The sequence below is a fragment of the Vidua macroura genome, chromosome 20 (assembly GCF_024509145.1).
Source record: "Vidua macroura isolate BioBank_ID:100142 chromosome 20, ASM2450914v1, whole genome shotgun sequence".
NCBI lineage: Eukaryota > Metazoa > Chordata > Aves > Passeriformes > Viduidae > Vidua > Vidua macroura.
Window position 1 is genome coordinate 10,235,655 of NC_071590.1, and position 19,267 is coordinate 10,254,921.

The 19,267-nt window shown below is 47.7% G+C and overlaps 2 protein-coding genes and 1 long non-coding RNA gene across 7 annotated transcripts in view; 1 reads left to right on the plus strand and 2 right to left on the minus strand.

The window, feature by feature from the left end:
• SYNRG (synergin gamma) overlaps positions 1-9,686 on the minus strand; it is a 36,001-nt gene extending 26,315 nt beyond the window's left edge. For 2 of the 5 annotated variants that reach the window (XM_053995325.1, XM_053995324.1), the window contains exons 1-6: positions 9,616-9,686; positions 6,074-6,114; positions 4,623-4,741; positions 3,263-3,393; positions 2,871-2,976; positions 2,493-2,604 (exon numbers count right to left, since the gene is read on the minus strand). In XM_053995325.1, coding sequence (XP_053851300.1) covers positions 2,493-2,604; positions 2,871-2,976; positions 3,263-3,393; positions 4,623-4,741; positions 6,074-6,114; positions 9,616-9,686 — 580 coding nt within the window. Of the gene's footprint in view, positions 1-143; positions 372-1,076; positions 1,368-2,492; positions 2,605-2,870; positions 2,977-3,262; positions 3,394-4,622; positions 4,742-6,073; positions 6,115-9,615 lie in introns of all 5 variants that reach the window. The other 3 variants (XM_053995321.1, XM_053995323.1, XM_053995322.1) reach the window with 3 other exon arrangements.
• A 1,790-nt stretch (positions 9,687-11,476) lies between these two features.
• Positions 11,477-17,431, minus strand: DDX52 (DExD-box helicase 52). Its single transcript, XM_053995326.1, has 15 exons — positions 17,314-17,431; positions 16,980-17,196; positions 16,541-16,671; positions 16,157-16,342; positions 15,787-15,930; positions 14,901-15,012; positions 14,586-14,658; positions 14,307-14,510; positions 13,823-13,913; positions 13,514-13,636; positions 13,137-13,287; positions 12,828-12,903; positions 12,541-12,612; positions 12,330-12,422; positions 11,477-12,058 (listed from the first exon to the last, which is right to left on the minus strand). Exons 1-15 carry the CDS (start codon positions 17,398-17,400, stop codon positions 11,971-11,973), a joined length of 1,848 nt encoding a protein of 615 aa, XP_053851301.1. The 5' UTR covers positions 17,401-17,431; the 3' UTR covers positions 11,477-11,970.
• An 89-nt stretch (positions 17,432-17,520) lies between these two features.
• On the plus strand, positions 17,521-18,337 carry LOC128817397 (uncharacterized). Its single transcript, XR_008440184.1, has 2 exons — positions 17,521-17,907; positions 18,202-18,337. It is a non-coding gene; the product is annotated as an uncharacterized LOC128817397 (long non-coding RNA).
• Positions 18,338-19,267: the final 930 nt, after the last annotated feature.

Genomic DNA, 19,267 nt, shown 5'->3' on the forward strand with positions numbered 1-19,267 from the left:
GGAGCAGGAGGCACTGACATATTATTCAAGCAGGCGTTCAGAGCAAAATTACGCAGGGTTGGCCTTGGAATTAGTGAACAGAGCGTTAGCACCAAGCAGCATCTCATTAGATTGAAATTCTGTCAAACGTTTTGATTGCTCACCACACTCTTCAACTGCTCTGTTTTGTTCTGAAGCCTTGTGCACCTCTGCAGCAGCAGTGGGACCACTTTCATGTCCACCTACAACATCCCAGTCACTGCTGGTGAGACTGGGATGGGCTTGGCTTGCAGCCGAGGCTTTGTGCCCAACTTCGGACGTTTTAAGTTTGGTTTGCTCTTGTTCAGATTCATCTGAGCCATTAGCTAAGGCTTTCTCCTCCAAGGAAGAGCCTGAATAAACAGCAGGAGGAATTATTTATACTTTGTTATGAACTGCCCAGACTGCAGTTCCGCACTTTTCAAAGGAGAAGCACTTTTGGTACAACTGATGAGTTAGAGATGATCAGCCCCAGCTCAGACCAACAGCACCACCCTCTCTGGACACTTTCAGAGCCTGGTTCTGCCCTTTACTTACCACAAACACAGCAAATTCAAAGTAAGAGGAGGAAGACACAAAACTATTTCCTGTATTACAATTACTGTTGCGTAATCATCCAGGCATCAGGAGCAGAAGTGCCCAGTATCTACTTACAGCTCCAAAACTCTTCATGTTCATCTCACCAACATCCCTTCAGCCTCCAAGGGAGGAAGCACACAAGTGCTCCACAGCACCATAATCATTATTTCATATATCACCATCTCAACTGTGTTTTTTTCTACCCCACAGATTTAGGATGATGCTAAAACACAAGATTTAATTCACCTAAGGTCAGGTATGTGTGTATTTGGATCCACACATGACTTGCTTTTACAGGCAGTTCTAAGGGAAGCAAGAAGGGGACTAAAATCATCTTTTCCCATGGATCAGCAGGTTTCTGCTTAATTGCCTAAATTATTTTTTCCAGCCAGGCTGAAAAAAAAAAAAAACCAACAAATTAGGTAAAGACTCTGTGTAGCTCAGAGGGTGACATGTAAAAGAAGATACTTTAGAGTTACCTGTTTTATGGGTATTGGATGGAGATGCAGAGGTAGGAAAATAAGGAACCTGCCCAGTTGTACCATGCAGGGTGGATAACACTGGAGCCTGGGCTGGAGGGCCAGGGTGGAGCACAGCCCTCTCTGAAAGCAGCTGCCCAGCCTCAGTGGCAGGATGGAAAGGCTGAGAGGTGGATTGAGGCACCAGTTTGGGGGTTTCAACAGGCCCTTGCATAAAGTCACTAAATTCTTCATCATCGAGAAAAGCAGAATGGGAAACAGACACAGCACAATGGGATGGTGTGGGATGATCTGCAAATGGAATGAACACACAAGGCAAAGTGATGAGGAATAAGGGTCATGGGTGGGAATGTGGGGGAAGTGGCAAACACTGGGAATACACAGCAAAGGGGCGAGGAGGAGCAGCGTGGAGGCTGTGTGGTGACATGTGAAGGGTGTCATTGGCACAAGGTAAAACTGAGCAGCCCCTTCCAACCACGCATCTTCTCTCCCAGGTGTTCAGGATGTAAACACTGAAACTTGGTTCTTCACGCTGGCTGTGAAAGTATTCTGTCTGTTTTAAGCAGACAGGGTCAAAAAAAAATCCAGAGGTAATATTTCCAACTGGACATAATGGAGTCTGTCAGGGGGACATTCTCCTTCAAAGGAATGCTTTATCCACAGAAACTCAGCAATGGATCATAAATACAAAAGAAATGTCTGCTCATGTAGACAATTTTCTGCTTGATCCCTTCCAGTGTTACTCATTTCAACAGAACTGGTGAAGGACAGGCAAGTCTACAGACAGAGGGAAGTTGTCAGAGACCACCTGTAAGTGCAAACTTACCAAGGAGTGAATCCACAGCAGAGACACAAATTTTATATAGGAAAAAGCTGACCTAGATAAGCTTTGTTTCAGGCTAGACACTAAAAAAACTACACTACAGACCACAAGAAATCTTAAGTGGCAATTGTTGCCAGTGTAATTACTGAGAACACAGAGGCTTGGTTTGACCATGCCCAACGACACATCAGCCAGCTGTGACACTGCACTCAAGTCTTTATGCATGGTTTTGATCATTCTTAGCACTTAAATACCACTTCTCATCTTCAAAAGCACTCTGCAAAACATTAATTAATGCTCTGACTAGAAAAGAACAAACGCTTTATCAATTTCCTTGATGCTTCACATTTAGCACAGCACATGAGGCTTTCTGTTAAAGATTTCTAGTCTTTTAATAACAGCTGGTATCTAACATTTCACCCTCATATCCGGACCAAGCAAACAGCTGCCAGAATGACATTTGATTTTACAAAACTGTCAATCCACTCAATTTGTACCAGCAAATAAAAATACTTGTTGAAATTGGTCCCTCTGCTGAGGATTTCAAACGTTGGAGTTTTATTTTCAGTTGGAAAATGAGGAAAATTACAAACCTGGCTTTTTTGCATGTGTTGCTGGTGTTGGGTGCATTTTAGCATCTCTAGAAAAGCCATCTAAGTTCCCTTTAATGGCTTCCAAAGCATCATCTCTGCTTTTTTCACCTGTCTGAAACAGCACAGAAAACGTTTTGAAAAATGGACAGAACAGCTCAGTTTTCTTCCAATACCCACACACTTCTTCAGTACCAGAACTAGCAACGCCTGCCGCTGGCAGAGTGTGGAAACGACTGACTCTTCCAGAGGTTTTTTCAAGCAATAATCTGGCATCTCATGCAATTCCCACTGATTTGCTGGTTGAAAGAGACCCTCCCATCAAAAGCTATTAAAAGAAAACCTGAAGAAAGAAACACCCCACTCATTTTCAAGCCATACCTTGGGTTTCACACTGCTCAGGAGTCTCAGCTTTTGTTTCTGCTCTTCAAACTGCCGCCGTTTTCTCTCTTCCTCTAAGAACTTCTGCTGGTGCTCAAACCTCTTCCTGAAGGAAAATTATTTTAAATAAATAAATAAATAAATAAATAAAAATAATTTTTATGAGACTTTTCACATCAGGTTTGTGCTTGATTTCTCCGTTTCCACTGTCTCAAATTCAGATGGTTTGGTGCACGCACTCCTGCTTCTTCTCAGACCTGGACAAGCACCACGGACTTCAGAGGCAGCGCAATATCCAGCAATATCCTACAGCCCCAAACAATGCTGCTCCAGAGAAACCACTTCTCCCCCTCACAGAAGGATCCCCCAAGAGTCAGTGAAGTGTCACTTACTGCTGCTCCTCTGCAAACTGCTTCTGCATGTCGGGGCTGTACTGCGGGGCGGCCGGGCGCATTCCCAGGAAGGAGGCCTGTCCCATGTAGGGCATCCCAGCTGCTGGCATCGGCCCTAGGGCCATGCCACCCTACAACCAAACACACAGCTCCAGGGGAGTTTTTTTCAGCTCCAATGCATTTTTTTTCCCCCCCGTAGAAAAAGCCAAACCACTGGCAGAGCCGATAGAGTGTTAGGGAGTGCTGGAGGAGCAGTGCCCTCAGTAGATGGCACTCTTCCTCTCCACAAGCGCTCAGCCTCACAGCATTTGGGAAAAACTGTCAAAAATCAGCCCTTCAAATCCAGCCTGCCCCAAGAGCAGGAAGGCAACAGCCATCCCACACCGCTCAGCACGGGTTTTCTTGGGGTTTTTGGTTCCTATTCTAAGGGATTTCATAATGTTTTTATGCTCCCTCCTACCAACCAGAGATGCTGGAAAATGTGGTCTAGGCATTTCCCAGACATATCCAGGGAACCAACAAGATATGACAACAGCCAAGAGGAACCTTGTCTGAATAAACTGTATCAGAAGCATTTGCTGAAAAATATATTCTGGGACATTTAGAGCAGCAAAGCTGCCTAATATAGAAGGAGCCAGAAAATAATTATTTTTCTTACCATTCATTTTGCATTTGGTCTCAGAACACGTAGGAAGAGAACAAAAGTTGTTTATTATTTTTAGACCAGCTCTCATAAAAACATCTTCCTACTATAAATTTCACCACAATAACATAATAAATTGCAGCTGGGGGAGGGAAGGGAGTGTAAGGAGATGGCAAAACAATAAATTCCATTTGTGACACAGCAATTTGGTTAGAAAGTCATGCAAAAACATTGAATTTCAGCATAGTGCAAATTTGTACATAAGCACATACGGTGCTAAATAGAAGACAACAGATTAAAAGAGAGAAAACATAATATTATCTGCTAATATTTCATTCTTATTCCTCAATTAGCAACAGCAGCACTAAAGACAAAGTTACTTTGAGGAAAAAGAAGAATGACAGTGATAGGACAGAGGGAAAGGCCTTAACCTGAAGGAGGGCAGGCTTAGATTGGATATTAGAGAGAAATTCTTCCCTGTGAGGGTGGTGAGGCCCTGGCACAGGGTGCCCAGAGAGGTTGTGGATTCCCCATCCCTGGAAGTGTCCCAGGCCAGGCTGGATGGAGCTTGGAGCAGCCTGGGAGGGTGAAAGGTGTCCCTGCCCAAGGCAGGGGGTGGAACTGGATGAGCTTTAATGTCCCTTTCAACCCAAACCCTTTTCAACCCAAACCAGTCTGGGGCTCTGCACTTTCAGGCCACATTTCATTGCCACACACCTGCATGGCCATGGGTCCAGGAGGCATCTGAGAGCCATAATTCATTCCCATCATCCCTGGCATGTTGGTCTGCATGACAGGAACCATTGGAAACCCTTGCTGTTGCATAGGAATCATCCCTGCAATGAAACATTAAACAAGCTAAGTGCCCAGTTAATGTTAAAAGCTTTTTTTTTTTTTCCCTTCCCTAACTCTGCCTCCCCCATTTAATTGTTCTTTTTTGTTTACTAAACCAGCGAAGGAAAGTAAAAAACTCTGAGATGAGCTGGACTGTTTAAAAATACAAATAATAACATTTGCTGCACTGCAGGCAGCCACAGAATCTCCTTAGTTTAGACACTGGTCAGTCTACAGGGAAAAATATTACAGGGCTTTTCAGTAACTAAACTGATGAATTATCCCACCATCCTAATGATTCTCTGTGGGTCTTTTCCCATATGATTTTGGAAGGGTCATTTCCAATTAAAAAGATTTAATTAACCAGGGTGACTGGTGCTGGTAATTCCCATTTCTCTTGAAACCAGCAGCTTCTCAAAATAAATCTTGGGAAATAAAGTCAACCTTTCACAAAGCAAATTCACACTCTGACCTGGCTGGATAACTTGTCTGTAGGTTAATTAGCACACTTTAGGTTAATTAGCCCACTACATGTATTAGAATGGTAACAATACTTGTCAGTAAAAGCTAAACGTGCACAAAATTGGACAAATCAAGCTGGAATGTATTAATTCACTGAATAAAGCAAGTGTGTTATGTTTCAGCATCTTCCTGTCTCACATTTTGCTGTCTTGGGAGACAAACACTAACATGCACTTGTTACCAGCACACCATGGAGAAAATTATGCAAAAACACTCCAGGAGGGCATGACACAGGCAGGAATAATCCATGAATCAGTCCCCGAGATTTTAATAAAAAACTCTCTATTTCCCCCATAAATTCTCTGCATATTTTCCCCTAATTAAACAAACAGCACTGCATCAGGAATGAGAACAAAGGCAATTTAAGGCTGAGGCTCCCCCATTGTATTAATACTTTCCACACAGGTTGTGACTCTTGTCCTGGGGTCTTGATGTGCTTTGTAAATATTTACCAGGTCTTGCAACACCCACACAGTATGGGTATACACAGCTGGGAGATGAAGCAGAGAGAGGTGAAATGCCACACTCAAAATAACACCAGAATCTAAAAGGCCAATTCAGGTTAAAAAGGGAGATGTACTTTTCCTGGACCTTTAATCCAGATTCTGGTGGTGCTGCTTCAACAACACACTGGAGGTTTTCCCAGCAGAGGAGTGAGAGTCATTTGAGCAGAGCTGAATTCAAGGGCAAAAACCAGCCATGGAGTTCAATTAATAATCACACCTCTGAACATCACTGCAGACCTGGTTTAGGTCTAATTTGTCTAAACAAAGTCAAGAACTTTGTGCTCAAAAAGTGAAGCTGATGCGTACCTTGAGGGGGGCCCAAACCGCCTGCGACGGGAAACATGAAGCTGCAGGAGGAAAACAAGAGTATGTGAAATTCTGTCACTTTAGTGCAAATGGAAAATCCACCTCGACTTCCACAGCAGCACCATCACCAGGAGCCTCCCACCTTCTGGTCAGCACTTGCAGCTGCTCCTGCAGGTCCCACAGAACCCAACCCCATCCAAGGAAAAAACTGTTACCCCTCAGTGGGATCCCCCAAAGCGCCCCGGCTGCAGAGCCAGGAAACTCAGATCTGATCCTCCCAGCAGCCCTGACACGGCTTTGACTCATCCACATCACCCACAAGAGACTTTCAGCACCCACACAGCTTGGGAACAGGTCAGTTTGTTGTGTGGGCTAAGCACGGAATGAATAAACATCTCCTCTTGGAAGTGCCTGACTCAGCAGGACCACCAGAGAACACTTCTCAGCTGCTTAGGAGCAGCTTTTCTGAAGAAAAATAAACTATCCAAAAAAACCCATCACTTTTTGCCCCCTTTAGAAACATTAAGTATCACAAAATAATGGATTTTCTATTTTCTCAGTTATCTAATTACAACAAAAATAGCACCTTGGAGAAAACCTTCATTCACATATCAAGGGTCAAGTGCACCTAGAGGAAGAACTATTAAAATTTCAACTGAAATCCTAATGGAAATTGCTAGCCCTCACTCTCAAACAGCTGCCAAACAGTAAAAAAGGACCTAGTTTAAAATTCTCATTTGCAAGCAACTTGCAGAAACCCACATCAGCAGCAATTTCCCAAACAAGAATCTCACTCAGTGTCCCAGGCAGTTATTACATCAAAATGCTGTGGAAGAGAAACACACTTATAGATATTCAATGTTCAATTCCAAGGGTGGATGTAAAAGAAACTGCCGAAGAGTACAAGAGAAAATGCCATCAGAAATGGCTGCAGGAAGTCCTGAAAGCCAACCTGGTTTATAAATATAAAAGAGCTGTGTAATGTGAGCACTAAGATAAAATAAGGAATTTAAATTATGCATTTATCCAGGAGCAAATTGCACCTCCTCACTGTACAGGCAGCGGGTCACACGGTCACCAAGACCCATTTGCTTTTCACTTCATTCTCTAATCAGGATCTTCATCATCCTGAAGCTTCTTCTTCAGCCCTGACCACTGTGTGCTGATTCCTCCTTCCACAACTATCACACACCTGTGCTTCCCAATGGCCTAGTCTTGCTATCCTCCACCCCCTCCACTTGGGGTTCTCCCTCTGAGGAACTCTGCAGACTCAAAGAGCTCAGCCCCAAACGTGTGCAGGGCTTGGTTCTCACCACAGCCAAGATCTGTTTAACTCTATTCAGTCATTTGAATCCATTCCTTGGCATACAGTATCAACATGAAAACAAACAGACTTACTTTAGTCAGAATGATTAAATACTAAATGTAATTTCTGAAGATTTCCTAAGCATGTAGAAGTGATCTAAGCTTCCTGCTTCCCTTCGTGTTGGGGAACCTGAACAAGAATTCTCCAAACCAGCAAATGCAATGTAAACTGAACAAGCGTCAGGAGGTACCACTGCTTGTTGGGAGCAAGTAAAGGCCAAACTATTAAATATTTATCCCTTTCTACAGAGCTCCTGGTTTATTTATAAGTCTCTGCTGAAAAAAATAAAAAGAAACAATCAACCAAAAAACCCTCAGCTGATTACAGGGCACTGGAAGAGGAGCTATTCCAAAGTAGCAAAGCAAGCTCTGGCAGCACAGCCCTGTCCGTATTCTCTCCAGGATTCAGTGTGGAACTGCCAGCACCAGCCACACTGGCACGGCCACAAACCACTCCACCAATGGGAAATATTACTGGACTGCTTTTTTGGAGATGCAAAATTGCCCAGAGCAATCAGTGAAAGCAGCTGGTTCTCGTGGCTGAGGGAGCCAGCGAAGGGACGGTCCTGTGTGAGACCGCCCTGGGTACGCTGCACAAATACAGTAAAGAGAAGGGAACAAAGCGATCACCCTACAACAGACCTCTCAAAGCAGTACTAGAAACCTGTAAATTCCTACTAAATGAGTATTTTAAATATGGAGCTTAAATAAGAAGCCCCAAACCGACCAAGCAACAGCTTCAGCCAAAACGCAGGAGCGTGGGGAGAAGCAACTCCTTTTCTGAATTGAAACTTCACCATAACAGCTCCAAACCACACAGAACGTTTTCCCATCTACAAGTGGATTTTTTAAACCCCTTAATTCCCAAGCAGTACAACTCCATTGATGCAACAGACTGTCAGAGTATTTTTGAGTGGCAGAAATGCGCAAAAAATTGAAGTGAAATCAGGCAAAGAACTCACACAGACACAGAACAGAACTTTTCCTCCAGACTTTGTCCTCAAAGAAACCAAAATACTATCAATGGGCAATGGTGATTTGTAAATCCTTTTATTTTTCAAAACCTTTATTTCTGAAACTGACAACAGTGACAACGCTCCCAATAACACTGACAAAACCGTGGGCTTTGGATATCCAAGACAACTCAACGAGCTTAATTGTCAAATGCAAAATTTCCTCAGCCTCCCTGGAAGTAGGACAAGAGATAAATAGCAGACGAGAGCCTACATTGAAAAAAAAACATTACTAGAGTCTTCAAAGGTGGTGAAATCCAGTTTTCCAACCTTTCCAGAAACACAACAACGTCTCTTTTAACACTGTTTTTTCTCCTCCTGACAGGATTCCTCAGTCCTCCCAGTGGCCAAGGTGCCCTTTGTGAGAAGGAGGGGAAAAGGGAAGTCCCCAGGGAGGCTGGGTCCCAGGAGGCCACAGCCAGACCTGCCCGGCAGTGACAGGGACATTTACTGCTGCCTGCCGACACCGGCGGCGCCGAGCGGGGCTGGCAGAGCCCCCAAATCCTTCCCACCCCAATATCTGAGATTGCAGCTGAGCCTGACGGCAAGCGGGGCGCAACTGCCCAAGCCTGGACACACCGGGGGGGGAAATCAGCTGGGCCCCCAAAAATGTGAATAAATCTCGGCAAAGCGCAGAGCTACCGTGGCTGCATTCCCAACAACACACCTGGGACCTCCCCACCCCACCCAGGACCCCACGTACTCCACCCAGGACCCCGCCACATCCTGCCTGGGACCCTGATGTTCCATCCAGGATCACAGGTACTACACCTGAGACCCACCCGTCCTACCCAACACCCCACAAAGCTCACCTGACAACCCACGAACCCCACCTGGGACCCCCACCCAGGACCCCACGAACCTCACCCGAGACCCCACCTGCGACCCCCACATCCCACCCGGGATGTAGCACACCTGAGAGCCTACGCACCCAACCTGGGACCCCCCCGCCACACCCCAGTCCGAAACCCCGCACAGCCCACCTGGCCCCTGACCCCCCCCTGCCCTCACATCCCACCTGCACTCCGAGCCCCCACCCCAGCCCCCTCATCGCCCCCCATCTCTTGCCCCTCCCCGCGTCCCCTTAATTCCCCATCATCGCCGCCCCGCTTTGTCCGCTCCCTCTCCGCAGCCCCTCGCCCGCTGCTCCCGGTCACCACCGACCTGGCGGCCCCGGCCGCTCCGCCGCCCGCCCCGCCGGCGCCCCCCGCGCCGGGCCCGGGCCGCAGCGCCATCTTCGCGCTCGGCCCCGCCGTCTGTCAGCGGAGCGGCGGCGGCGGCTTCCGGGGCCGGCCCGGGCAGGCACCGCCCTCGGCCCCGCCGCTCCCCCGTTCTACAGCCCCTCGGTGTCTCCGTTCCACGGCCCCGCGGGTGCACAGCCCCACAGAGCCACGGCCCCTCGGTGTCTCCGTTCCACGGCCCCGCGGGTGCACAGCCCCACAGAGCCACGGCCCCTCGGTGTCTCTGTTCCACGGCCCCACGGCTGCAAAGCTCCACAGAGCCACGGCCCCACGGGTGCACAGCCCCACAGAGCCAGGGCCCCTCGGTGTTTCCATCCCACAGCTCCACAGAGCCACGGCCCTTCGGTTCCTCTGCTCCACAGAGCCACGGCCCCTCGGTGTCTCTGTTCCACAGCCCCACGGGTGCACAGCTCCACAGAGCCACGGCCCCTCGGTGTCTCCCTTCCACAGCCCCACAGAGCCACGGCCCCTCGGTGTTTCCATTCCACAGCCCCACAGAGCCACGGCCCTCGGTTCCTCCGCTCCACAGCCCCACAGAGCCACGGCCCCTCGGTGTTTCCATTCCACAACCACACAGAGCCACAGCCCCACAGAGCCACGGCCCCTCGGTTCCTCCGTTCCACAGAGCCACGGCCCCTTGGTGTTTCCATTCCACAGCCCCACAGAGCCACAGCCCCACAGAGCCACGGCCCCTCGGTGTTTCCATTCCACAGCCCCACAGAGCCACAGCCCCACAGAGCCACGGCCCCTCGGTGTTTCCATTCCACAGCCCCACAGAGCCACAGCCCCACAGAGTCACGGCCTCTCGGTTCTTCCGTTCCACAGCCCCACAGAGCCACAGTCCCACGGCTCCTCCGTTCCACGGCCCCACAGCTCCTCTGTGTCGCGGCCACACAGAGCCACAGCCCTACATCCCCTCGCTTCCACAGCCCCACGATCCTCGCTTCCACATCCACAGAGCCCCTTGGTTCCACAGCCCAACTCCATTCCTCCATTCCACAGGCCCTCGATTCCTCCGCTCCACCGACCCAAAGCCCCGCGGGTTCTCGCTTTCACACCCCCACAGCCCCTCAGTTCCTCAGCCCCACATCCCCTTGGTTCCTCAGCCCCATATGCCCTCAGCCCCACATCCCCCCTCAGCCCCACATCCCCTCAGCCCCATATCCCCTCGATTCCTCGGCTCCACAACCCCGCGGTCACCCGGGAACGGCCTGGATGGGGATGAGTGGCCCCTCGCTCCCCTCGCTCCCGCCGATTTCCAGCATCCAAACCACTGCTTTTCCGTAAAAAGGAAAAGAAAGTGCCACCTTTGTGCCCGACCTCCCCCCGGGGTCACCTGGGGACATGCAACAAGAGCCTGAAGTGACAGGACAAGGGGCAATGGATTCACAGCGACAGAGGGAGGGTTAGACGGGATATTGGGAATAAATTCCTCCCTGTGAGGGTGCTGAGGCCATGGCACAGGGTGCTGTGCCTGCCCCATCCAAACCAGATTAAACCAAGACAATCCTGTCCAGAAATTCTTCCTTAAAGGATTGTAGTTACAAAGAAGCCATTCCTGCCCGACTGGAATTCTGATGACAAAAGCAGGGTGGGCTGAGAACACACTGGGCAGATGAAGACAGGGAAAACACACAGAGCTGGGCCTTTTTTGCCTGCAGACTTTTTCCACCGAGGCTGCACAGACTCACAGGTCTCTGAATTAGCATCTTATGACCTTGTTTATTCTAGTTTCAGGCTCAGTTATAAAACCGTACAAAATTACTGGACATGTAAAGTATTAGTTATTTCAATATAATTTTATTGAAGAAAAACAGTAGACTTTACTTTCACATACAAGTGGGTTTGTTTTGGCTTTTTTTAAGTGTCCAGGGAAGTCTCTGACAGCTGTGTTTATCAAAACTGACAGTAAACATTGTGTGGTTTTTGTCTCTGAATCTCCTGGAAGTGTCTAAAAAATGTATTGGGGCAATCTTAACACAGACAATATTTTCAAGGAGCAGTACAAAACTGTGTGAAAGTAACACAAACTGATGCTGGTTTTGAACTATTGTCAGAAATACACGGCATTCACTGCACGAGCACATGCTCCAGCTTCTATAAGAAGCATCCAGGAATTCTCTTCTGGCATTGCAGTAGAGAATTTCTAGCATGTAAACCTCCACCCTCACTCCAAAGGAAACATGAGAAATGTTTTTCTCCCTTCACCATCGCTGCCATCTTCATTCTTCTGTTCCAGCACAGACAGAGGTGTCAGCCCCAGCTCGCCAGCCTGAATTCAGCTTTCTGAAACAGTCTGTAATTTACTGCCATTTTTGTCTTCTATACCTTTCTTCTTTCCCTTAGTATTTTCCTTTGTAGTTTTCCTACAAGAAACACATCGGAGATCAAGACACCTGAACATAACCAGTGGCTTAAACTCAGGCTGCTGTCACCTGACACATGGCACCACACAAGGCAAAATGTTGTCATTAATCCAAGCTCCAGCAGACAGATACTGACACTAAAACTTCATCACTAAAATCTTTACGACTGGGTGGTTCATCCCAACAAGTTATCTGCTACTTGGCTTGAATTTTCTGGGCTGTTTCTGGATAAACAGCATCTCTTACCTCCTCTTCAGCAAAACCTACTTACATTTTTCTTTTGCCTTTTTTCAAGAAGCACTTTGGGGTGGTACAAATGGATTCTCTTGTCAAAGGTTTCTTAATTAATTTCTTCTTTTGTTTGCTGAGAACAACATTTAGTGAAGAAAGATGAAATTACTAGGGTTTCTAGTTCTAGAAACTACCATAAGTTATTAAAAAGCACTGATTAAAAGACTGGTTAACTGCTCAGATGAACATACCTCTGCAGTTTGGGCAAATGTTTTATGTATTCTGGCACAGGACAGCCAGCTCGCTGGATAACGTTGGCAATACTGGAAAGGAGAGGAGGGAAGAGATCATCCCCAGTACTTGGACAAGTGATAAATATTTTTTTGTGGAAAATAGCAAACAAACAAACAAACAAACAAAAAAAACCAAAAAAAAACCAACAACAAAACAACGGCTTGTTTGTTGTTGGTCTTTTGTTTTGTGGTGATTTTTTTTTAAAGCAAGAAATAAAGACATCATTAATAAAAAGACATATTACCTCCGTAATAAAGGTTTATCATCTTCTGTAAAGAAAGTGACTGCCTTTCCTCTGTGTCCTGCTCTTCCAGTACGACCTGCCAAGCACACATTTTGCAGAGCAGAGATTTTACTTCAGACATCTCCCTTTATTCCTCCTCACAGACTAAGGATATACCAAGCAGCCAATCCCCAAACATTGCTCCCAGTGAATAAAAGCACAGCTATGTCTGAAACATCTAAATAAAGTTCACAGAGAGCTGACAAAAACAAGAGCATCTAAAGACCTCAGAAATGGGGAAAAGGAGGTGATTTGTGAGCCATGCCTCACCTATCCTGTGGATGTATTCCACTGCACTCGTTGGCAAATCATAATTGATGACCATATTCACACCTTTGAAGTCCATCCCTCGAGCCAGTAACGCGGAGCAGATGAGCACCCAGATCTTCCCAGCTCTGAAACTCTGCACTACTTTGTCTCTCTAGGAAAAGAACAGAAAAGATATTTGGAAAGAGTCCCAGTAGCAAATTGAGAAAGGAGGTGAACTTGTTTCCTTAAAGTTGTCATGATGTTAAGGAATAAAACTAAACACCTGAACAAAAACCTGCAGGAATTTGGTGCCACGGTTACCTGGAGTTGCATTCCAACACTCTTGCTTTTACCTTTCTTTCTAAAGCATTTCTTGAAAAGAAATAAAATCCTCCTACCTGTTGCTGAGTCTTGTCTGCATGGATGACATCCACATTGATGCCTTCATAAATAAGCTCATGGAAAAGCTCTTTAGCCCTCTCAATAGACTGTACAAAAACAAGGACTGGAGGAGCAAAACCCTGCAAAAGAGTAAGTTGATCTCAGGTTCCAAAGTCCTTTTCCTTGCAGAAACTGAGACACGGCAGATTTGGGCAATGGTTTAACATGTGGCACAGAGAAGTGTTTGACCTGGGAAATTGGAAGTCTCTGACAGACCATAGCTCAGTTGAACAGGAAGAAGAACATGCCCAGTCTCTCCAAAATACCTTTTTAACGAGCTCTCTCATTGCTGTTAGTTTTCCTGTCTCAGATCCAACAAACAGCAGCTCTTGTTCTACTGTCTCTGCTGCAGAGTTTCTGAAACCAGAAATCCAACAGAAACACTTCAGTATTTTTAATATACATTAACAAAAACTTATATATTAATAAATATATGCAATATATATATATAACCCCCATAAAAATATAACCTGGTGGATGAGAAATACTGTACAACAAAACCTACTTCACCAGTGCACGCTCCTAAGATTGATGTTTATTTGATGATAAAGTACTTGGCAAAGGAAAAGAACACTTTATTCAACACAAGAAAAACATCTATGTGCCTACACAAATTTCTCTGGAGACAAACAACCTGCAGTGCTGACTAACAACAGCCACAAAACCAAGCAGGCTGATGATGCAAAGAAAACAATTTCCCAGGAAATTAAAAAAAAAAAAAAAAAAGAAAAAGAAGCAGAAAACACCTACCTTGCCCCAACAGACACCAGCACAACGTTGTCCAGGTTGAGCTTACACCACTCCTCCACGTCGTGGGCAAAGGTAGCACTGAACAGGGCTCTCCTGGCCAGGTGGGAGGTGCATGCCAGGAAGATTGTACCCAGCTGCTCCCTGAATCCTGACTTGCCATCCTCAAACAGCTTGTCCGACTCATCCACCACCAGCCACTCCACACTAGGAACAGGGAGGTTTGATTTTCAGGAGAGCCACTTCGGAGTGGCAAAGCACAATTGGAACAGACTCTCCTACCTGCTCAAGTCTATTGCTGGAGGATCTTCTTTCAGCAAATAAATGAGTCTGTTAGGAGTAGTAACCAGTATATCTGTTAAAAGAAAAGAAGCAAAATGTCTAAGAAAGACACAAAATAAACCAAACAGAGCCCTAAGAAACACCAGATCCAAGCCAGCCTGCCAGAGGTACAGTTTAGCAGAGCCCATGTCAGGCTCACTTCCCATTTCTTCCGTGCCACTTTTTAACCATCTCTTTAAAACCACACAGCCCAAAGAGAAAGGTCAGTGACACTTTTTAATTTTTTAGAAGTACTTCAGTCATTAGAACAGTTACCAAATTTCTTGGAAGACTTGGGCCCAAACTTCTTGGCTGCCTCAGCTGCCTTGTGGATCATGTGGATTCTGAAGCCTGTGCCCTCTGCCAGCTTCACCAGCTCCCGGTGGGTCTGAAAAGGCAGCAGAGATTGGATTTCCCAACTGAGCTGATGAGCTTTTTCTAACCAAAAAACTGCTGGCCATCGTGGAGTCTTGGAATGCTTTGGGTTGGAAGGGACATTAAAGCTCATCCAGCTCCCCCTGCCATGGCAGGGACACCTCCCACTGTCCCAGGCTGCTCCAAGCCCTGTCCAGCCCAGCCTTGGGCACTGCCAGGGATCCAGGGGCAGCCACAGCTGCTCTGGGCAACCTAATCCTGAAGCCAGAGCTTCAAACCCCACCCTGATTTCAGTGTTAGGAGAAAGCTCTCTGGTTCCCTTAGCATCATAGAATGCAGCTCTCTAACAAGCATTATTCACATCACTACCATATGTGGCTCCCTCTTTCACATGAACAAGAACTGCCCAAAGGTGTCATTTTTATTTCATTTCACTAACACAGCTTTGTTAGAACGTTATCCCTTGAAATTCCAAGTTTGGGACAAACAGATAAACCTCTCATAGCAATCTCAAGTAGGAAAGGAGGTTTTAAGAGCATCTGAGCACTGGGCAGTTTAAAAGATGATCAAAGAATCTCGAGCCTCTAATCTAATCATTTAGATTAGACTCAGATAATAGATATGTACCTACTCCACAAAAGTCAGGAGACTTGAAAGAAACATTTAAATTAGCTTTCTCTGATATGTGAGGGCAATAAAGGAAAGGAAATATTTACAAAGGTGCTATTTTGCTGATGCAGGGTGGAAACACTGAAGCCCATCAGTGTGAGATTCCCTCAACACACACCTGGCTGGCAAGTTCTCGGGTGGGTGATATGATCAGAGCCCTGAATCCTTTGTTCCTGGGCTGTTTCAGATGTGTTAAGAGAGGGATACAAAATGCCAGTGTTTTTCCAGACCCTGTAGGAGCTGAAGCCAGAAGCTCCCGACCCTGTAAGAAAAAAAAAAACCAAACTTATATTTCAGTAGGAAAAAAAAAAAAAAGAGTAAAAAATTCCATTCCCATAAATATCAATGCTGCAAACTGACTTTAGGAAAAGCATAGATGAGGCAAACTGAAAAAGCCAAGCTTTCAATTTTGATGAAGCTTTGGAACTGCCCCAGAGGCAGCCATGGCCCAGATCTGGGCAGAGCCCCTGAAACCCCAGAGAACTCACGTGCAGCATGACAGGAATTGCCTGCATCTGGATGGCTGTTGGGACGTGGAAGCCTGCAGCCTGGATATTCTCCATGATTTTAGGGTGCACTTTGTACTCCTCCTGAAGCTGCCCAAAGGTGGCAATGGGGTCAGGGAGATCTGTTCCCTGCACGTTGATCCTGTGCTGGTGCCTGAAGCGATTGATCTGCGAGGCAAAAGGCAAACTCCTTCTTTTGCATTTGCACCACGAAGCTCACCACGTGTGCATTCCTCTCCTGGCTCCTTCCCCCACTCTCAGTCACCCTCCTCCAGTGAGGCATCACCACAAACACACCTCAGTTTTAGATCAAACACCCACAGAACACCAGGAACCTCTTGCTGCATCAGAATTCCCTGGTCCCACCTTTTCTCTCCTCAAGCGTTCGAGCTTCTCTGCAGAAGGCTTTTTGTCCTTTGCATCTTCAAGTTTTGCTTCCAGAGAGGACATCCACTTTATTCCATCGTTTTCTGACAGCTCTGGCATTGATGCTGCTCCTGGAAGTTGCAGACAAGTTGAAATTTCCTTTAGTAAAATACAGACAGGCATTATTTGGAGACAGACAGAATCTCAGAACCTTTTTTCTCTCATTCCCAATGAAGCTAAGGAAGACTCCAGAAGGATGGCAACCACAGCCCCAGCTCTCAGCACTGAACCTTGGCCCAGTGATGAGATCAGCTCTGAGCCAGGCCAGCCAAGGACCCCAGAACTGGATGGGCTTGAAGGTCCCTTCCAACCCAAACCATTCTGGGATCCTTTGATGATTCTGCCAGGGATACACGTGTGTGTGTGTGTGTACAGATACCTCGTGTCTTTTTCTTCTTTCTTTTCCCTCCACTGCTTTCTGCCGTTCTTTTCCTCTTTCCATCGTTTTCCCCTGCTCCACCTTTCTGCTGCTTCACCTCCTCTTCAGCCCCTGCGAGCCCCCCGGCCTCCTCGGCAGATCCCTGAGGGGCTCCCTCCTTGCTCCCGAAGAAGTCGAGGCTCTCCAGCGAGACGCTGCCGCGGTTCCCTTTAAGCACCTGCGGGAGAACAGGGTGAGACGCCACGGCCAGGCCCCGTTCCTCAGCGCCGCGGGGCTCCGGAGCCTGAACCGCGCACGGGCCGCTCCCCGAGCCCTCCCCTCGCTGTCCCCGCACCCCGAAGCGCCGCGCGTCCAGCCCGAAGCGCCGCACGTCAAAGCGAGCCCCGGCTCCCAAGCGGCGGAACAGCTCGTGGGTCTCCATGCTGCCGCGCTCCCGGCGGCCCCCGCGCCGCCGCCGGAAGCGGGGAGCACTTCCGGCGGGGGGCCGGGTGCCATGGCAACGGCCCGCGGGCGGCATGGCGGCCCGTTACCATGGCGACAGCGCGGGCGGCCTTCCCTAGGCCGCAGCGCGATGGGAACGGCTGTCGCGACAGCACGGAGGCGACGAGGGAGCATTCCTTCCCTCTGTGGATGCCTCCGTGCGGCCCCGTCCGGCCCTGCCGCAGTGCTGGAGTCTGGCAGGGAGCAGCCAGGAGGGTGTGGGTGCTGCCCTGGGCGCGACCGCTTCGCTCAGTCCTTGATTTGTACTCCTACAATCCAGCCTGGCGAGCCCGCCTGAGGAGAGAAATGCTTGAGGCCGTGGCAGGAGCAGCCTGGCAACTGGCTGAGCTCCTCAGGGCATTCAAGAAAGTTTGCCCAGATTAAGATCAGAATTTATTTAATTAATGTATTTATTCATTATGATAAGCTGCGAGATCCAATAATGCAGGTAAATCTAGTACTCTCTATCAGATCAAAGAATGCAGATTTTTCCTGGTTGTTCATGAAGGAAAACAAACAGAAATTTAATTAGCAGGAACAACAATTATTTAATGTAATAAAAGTCTAGAGGGCTAAAGGTGTATGTTGCTGAATTCCAAGAGCTCCGAGACATATAGGCCATGGCTGTTCCTCCTGTAACATTCACAACTTTAATAACAAACTTTGAGATGAAGAATTGGGTAAACCTGATCCTCCCCTCCGCCCTTCTCTGCCTGATTTATAGCTCTTTTTTCTTTGCCAGACCTTTAACTTCCCAGCCAATGGGTGGAAGCAGAGCCAGGGACCGGGGTGCAGAGCAGCACAGCGGTGACATTTCCCTTTCTTGTGTCCCCAGCGGTGTATTTACAGTGAATAAAGACCCAGCTCTGCATCCTCGGTGCAGTTCCCAGGCTGAGGCTCCTGCTTTCTGCCGGGAGCAGTGACTGATGGTTGCTGCGAGAGGATGGGGAAGAATGTGGGGGCATTTGTGTGACAAAGAACTATAAATCATCTCCAATATCCATCACTCGCCGAGGGATGCTGCTGGCAGATTCAAGAGTGAGGAAACAGGGAATATTCTCTCCATCGGTCAGCCGGGAAATCCCTCTGTGTCAGGGGTGAGTGAGCAGCTCTGCTTCCCAGGGCAGAGAGCCCCGTGCCAGGAGCGAGGCACCGTGGAACATCCCGAGCTGGGACCGTCCAGACCTGCCCACACACCCCAACAATCCCACCCTGAGAGCATTGTCCGAAAGCTCCTGGAGCTCTGGGGAGCCTGTTCCAGCCCTGACCACGCTCTGCAGCTCCTGGGGCTCTCCTCACTCTCCTGCTCTGAGCACAGTTCTTACAGCCCGGGGTTCCCGGGGTCCATCCGACCCCGGCTGCTGTAGGTGTCCCAGATAGCTCTGGGCTGATAAACACAACCTGCCCAGGTCCCCCAGGCGAGCTCCCAGCCACGGGCAATCTCAGCAAGCAGCTCAGCTCTTGAGATCAGCTCTTTGGTGAATTCAGCTCCTTGGTGAATTCAGCTCTTCAGTGATTTCAGCTCTTCAATGATTTCAGCTCTTTGTTGAATTCAGCTCCTTGGTGATTTCAGCTCTTTGGTGAATTCAGCTCTTTGTTGAATTCAGCTCTTCAGTGATTTCAGCTCTTTGGTGAATTCAGCTCTTTGGTGATTTCAGCTCTTTGGTGAATTCAGCTCTTTGGTGAATTCAGCTCCTTGGTGAATTCAGCTCTTTGTTGAATTCAGCTCTTCAGTGATTTCAGCTCTTTGTTGAATTCAGCTCTTTGTTGAATTCAGCTCTTCAGTGATTTCAGCTCTTCAGTGAATT

What these genes read in the sequence shown, in the direction of transcription:
- DDX52 (XM_053995326.1), bottom strand. Translation starts at nt 17,400, where the DNA reads ATGGAGACCCACGAGCTGTTCCGCCGCTTGGGAGCCGGGGCTCGCTTT. An exon ending in TGGACGCGCGGCGCTTCGGG is followed by an intron (nt 17,197 to 17,313) that starts GTGCGGGGACAG and finishes GTTCTCCCGCAG; the next exon opens with GTGCTTAAAGGGAACCGCGG. An exon ending in AAAAAAGGCAAAAGAAAAAT is followed by an intron (nt 12,059 to 12,329) that starts GTAAGTAGGTTT and finishes TGTTTCTTGTAG; the next exon opens with GAAAACTACAAAGGAAAATA.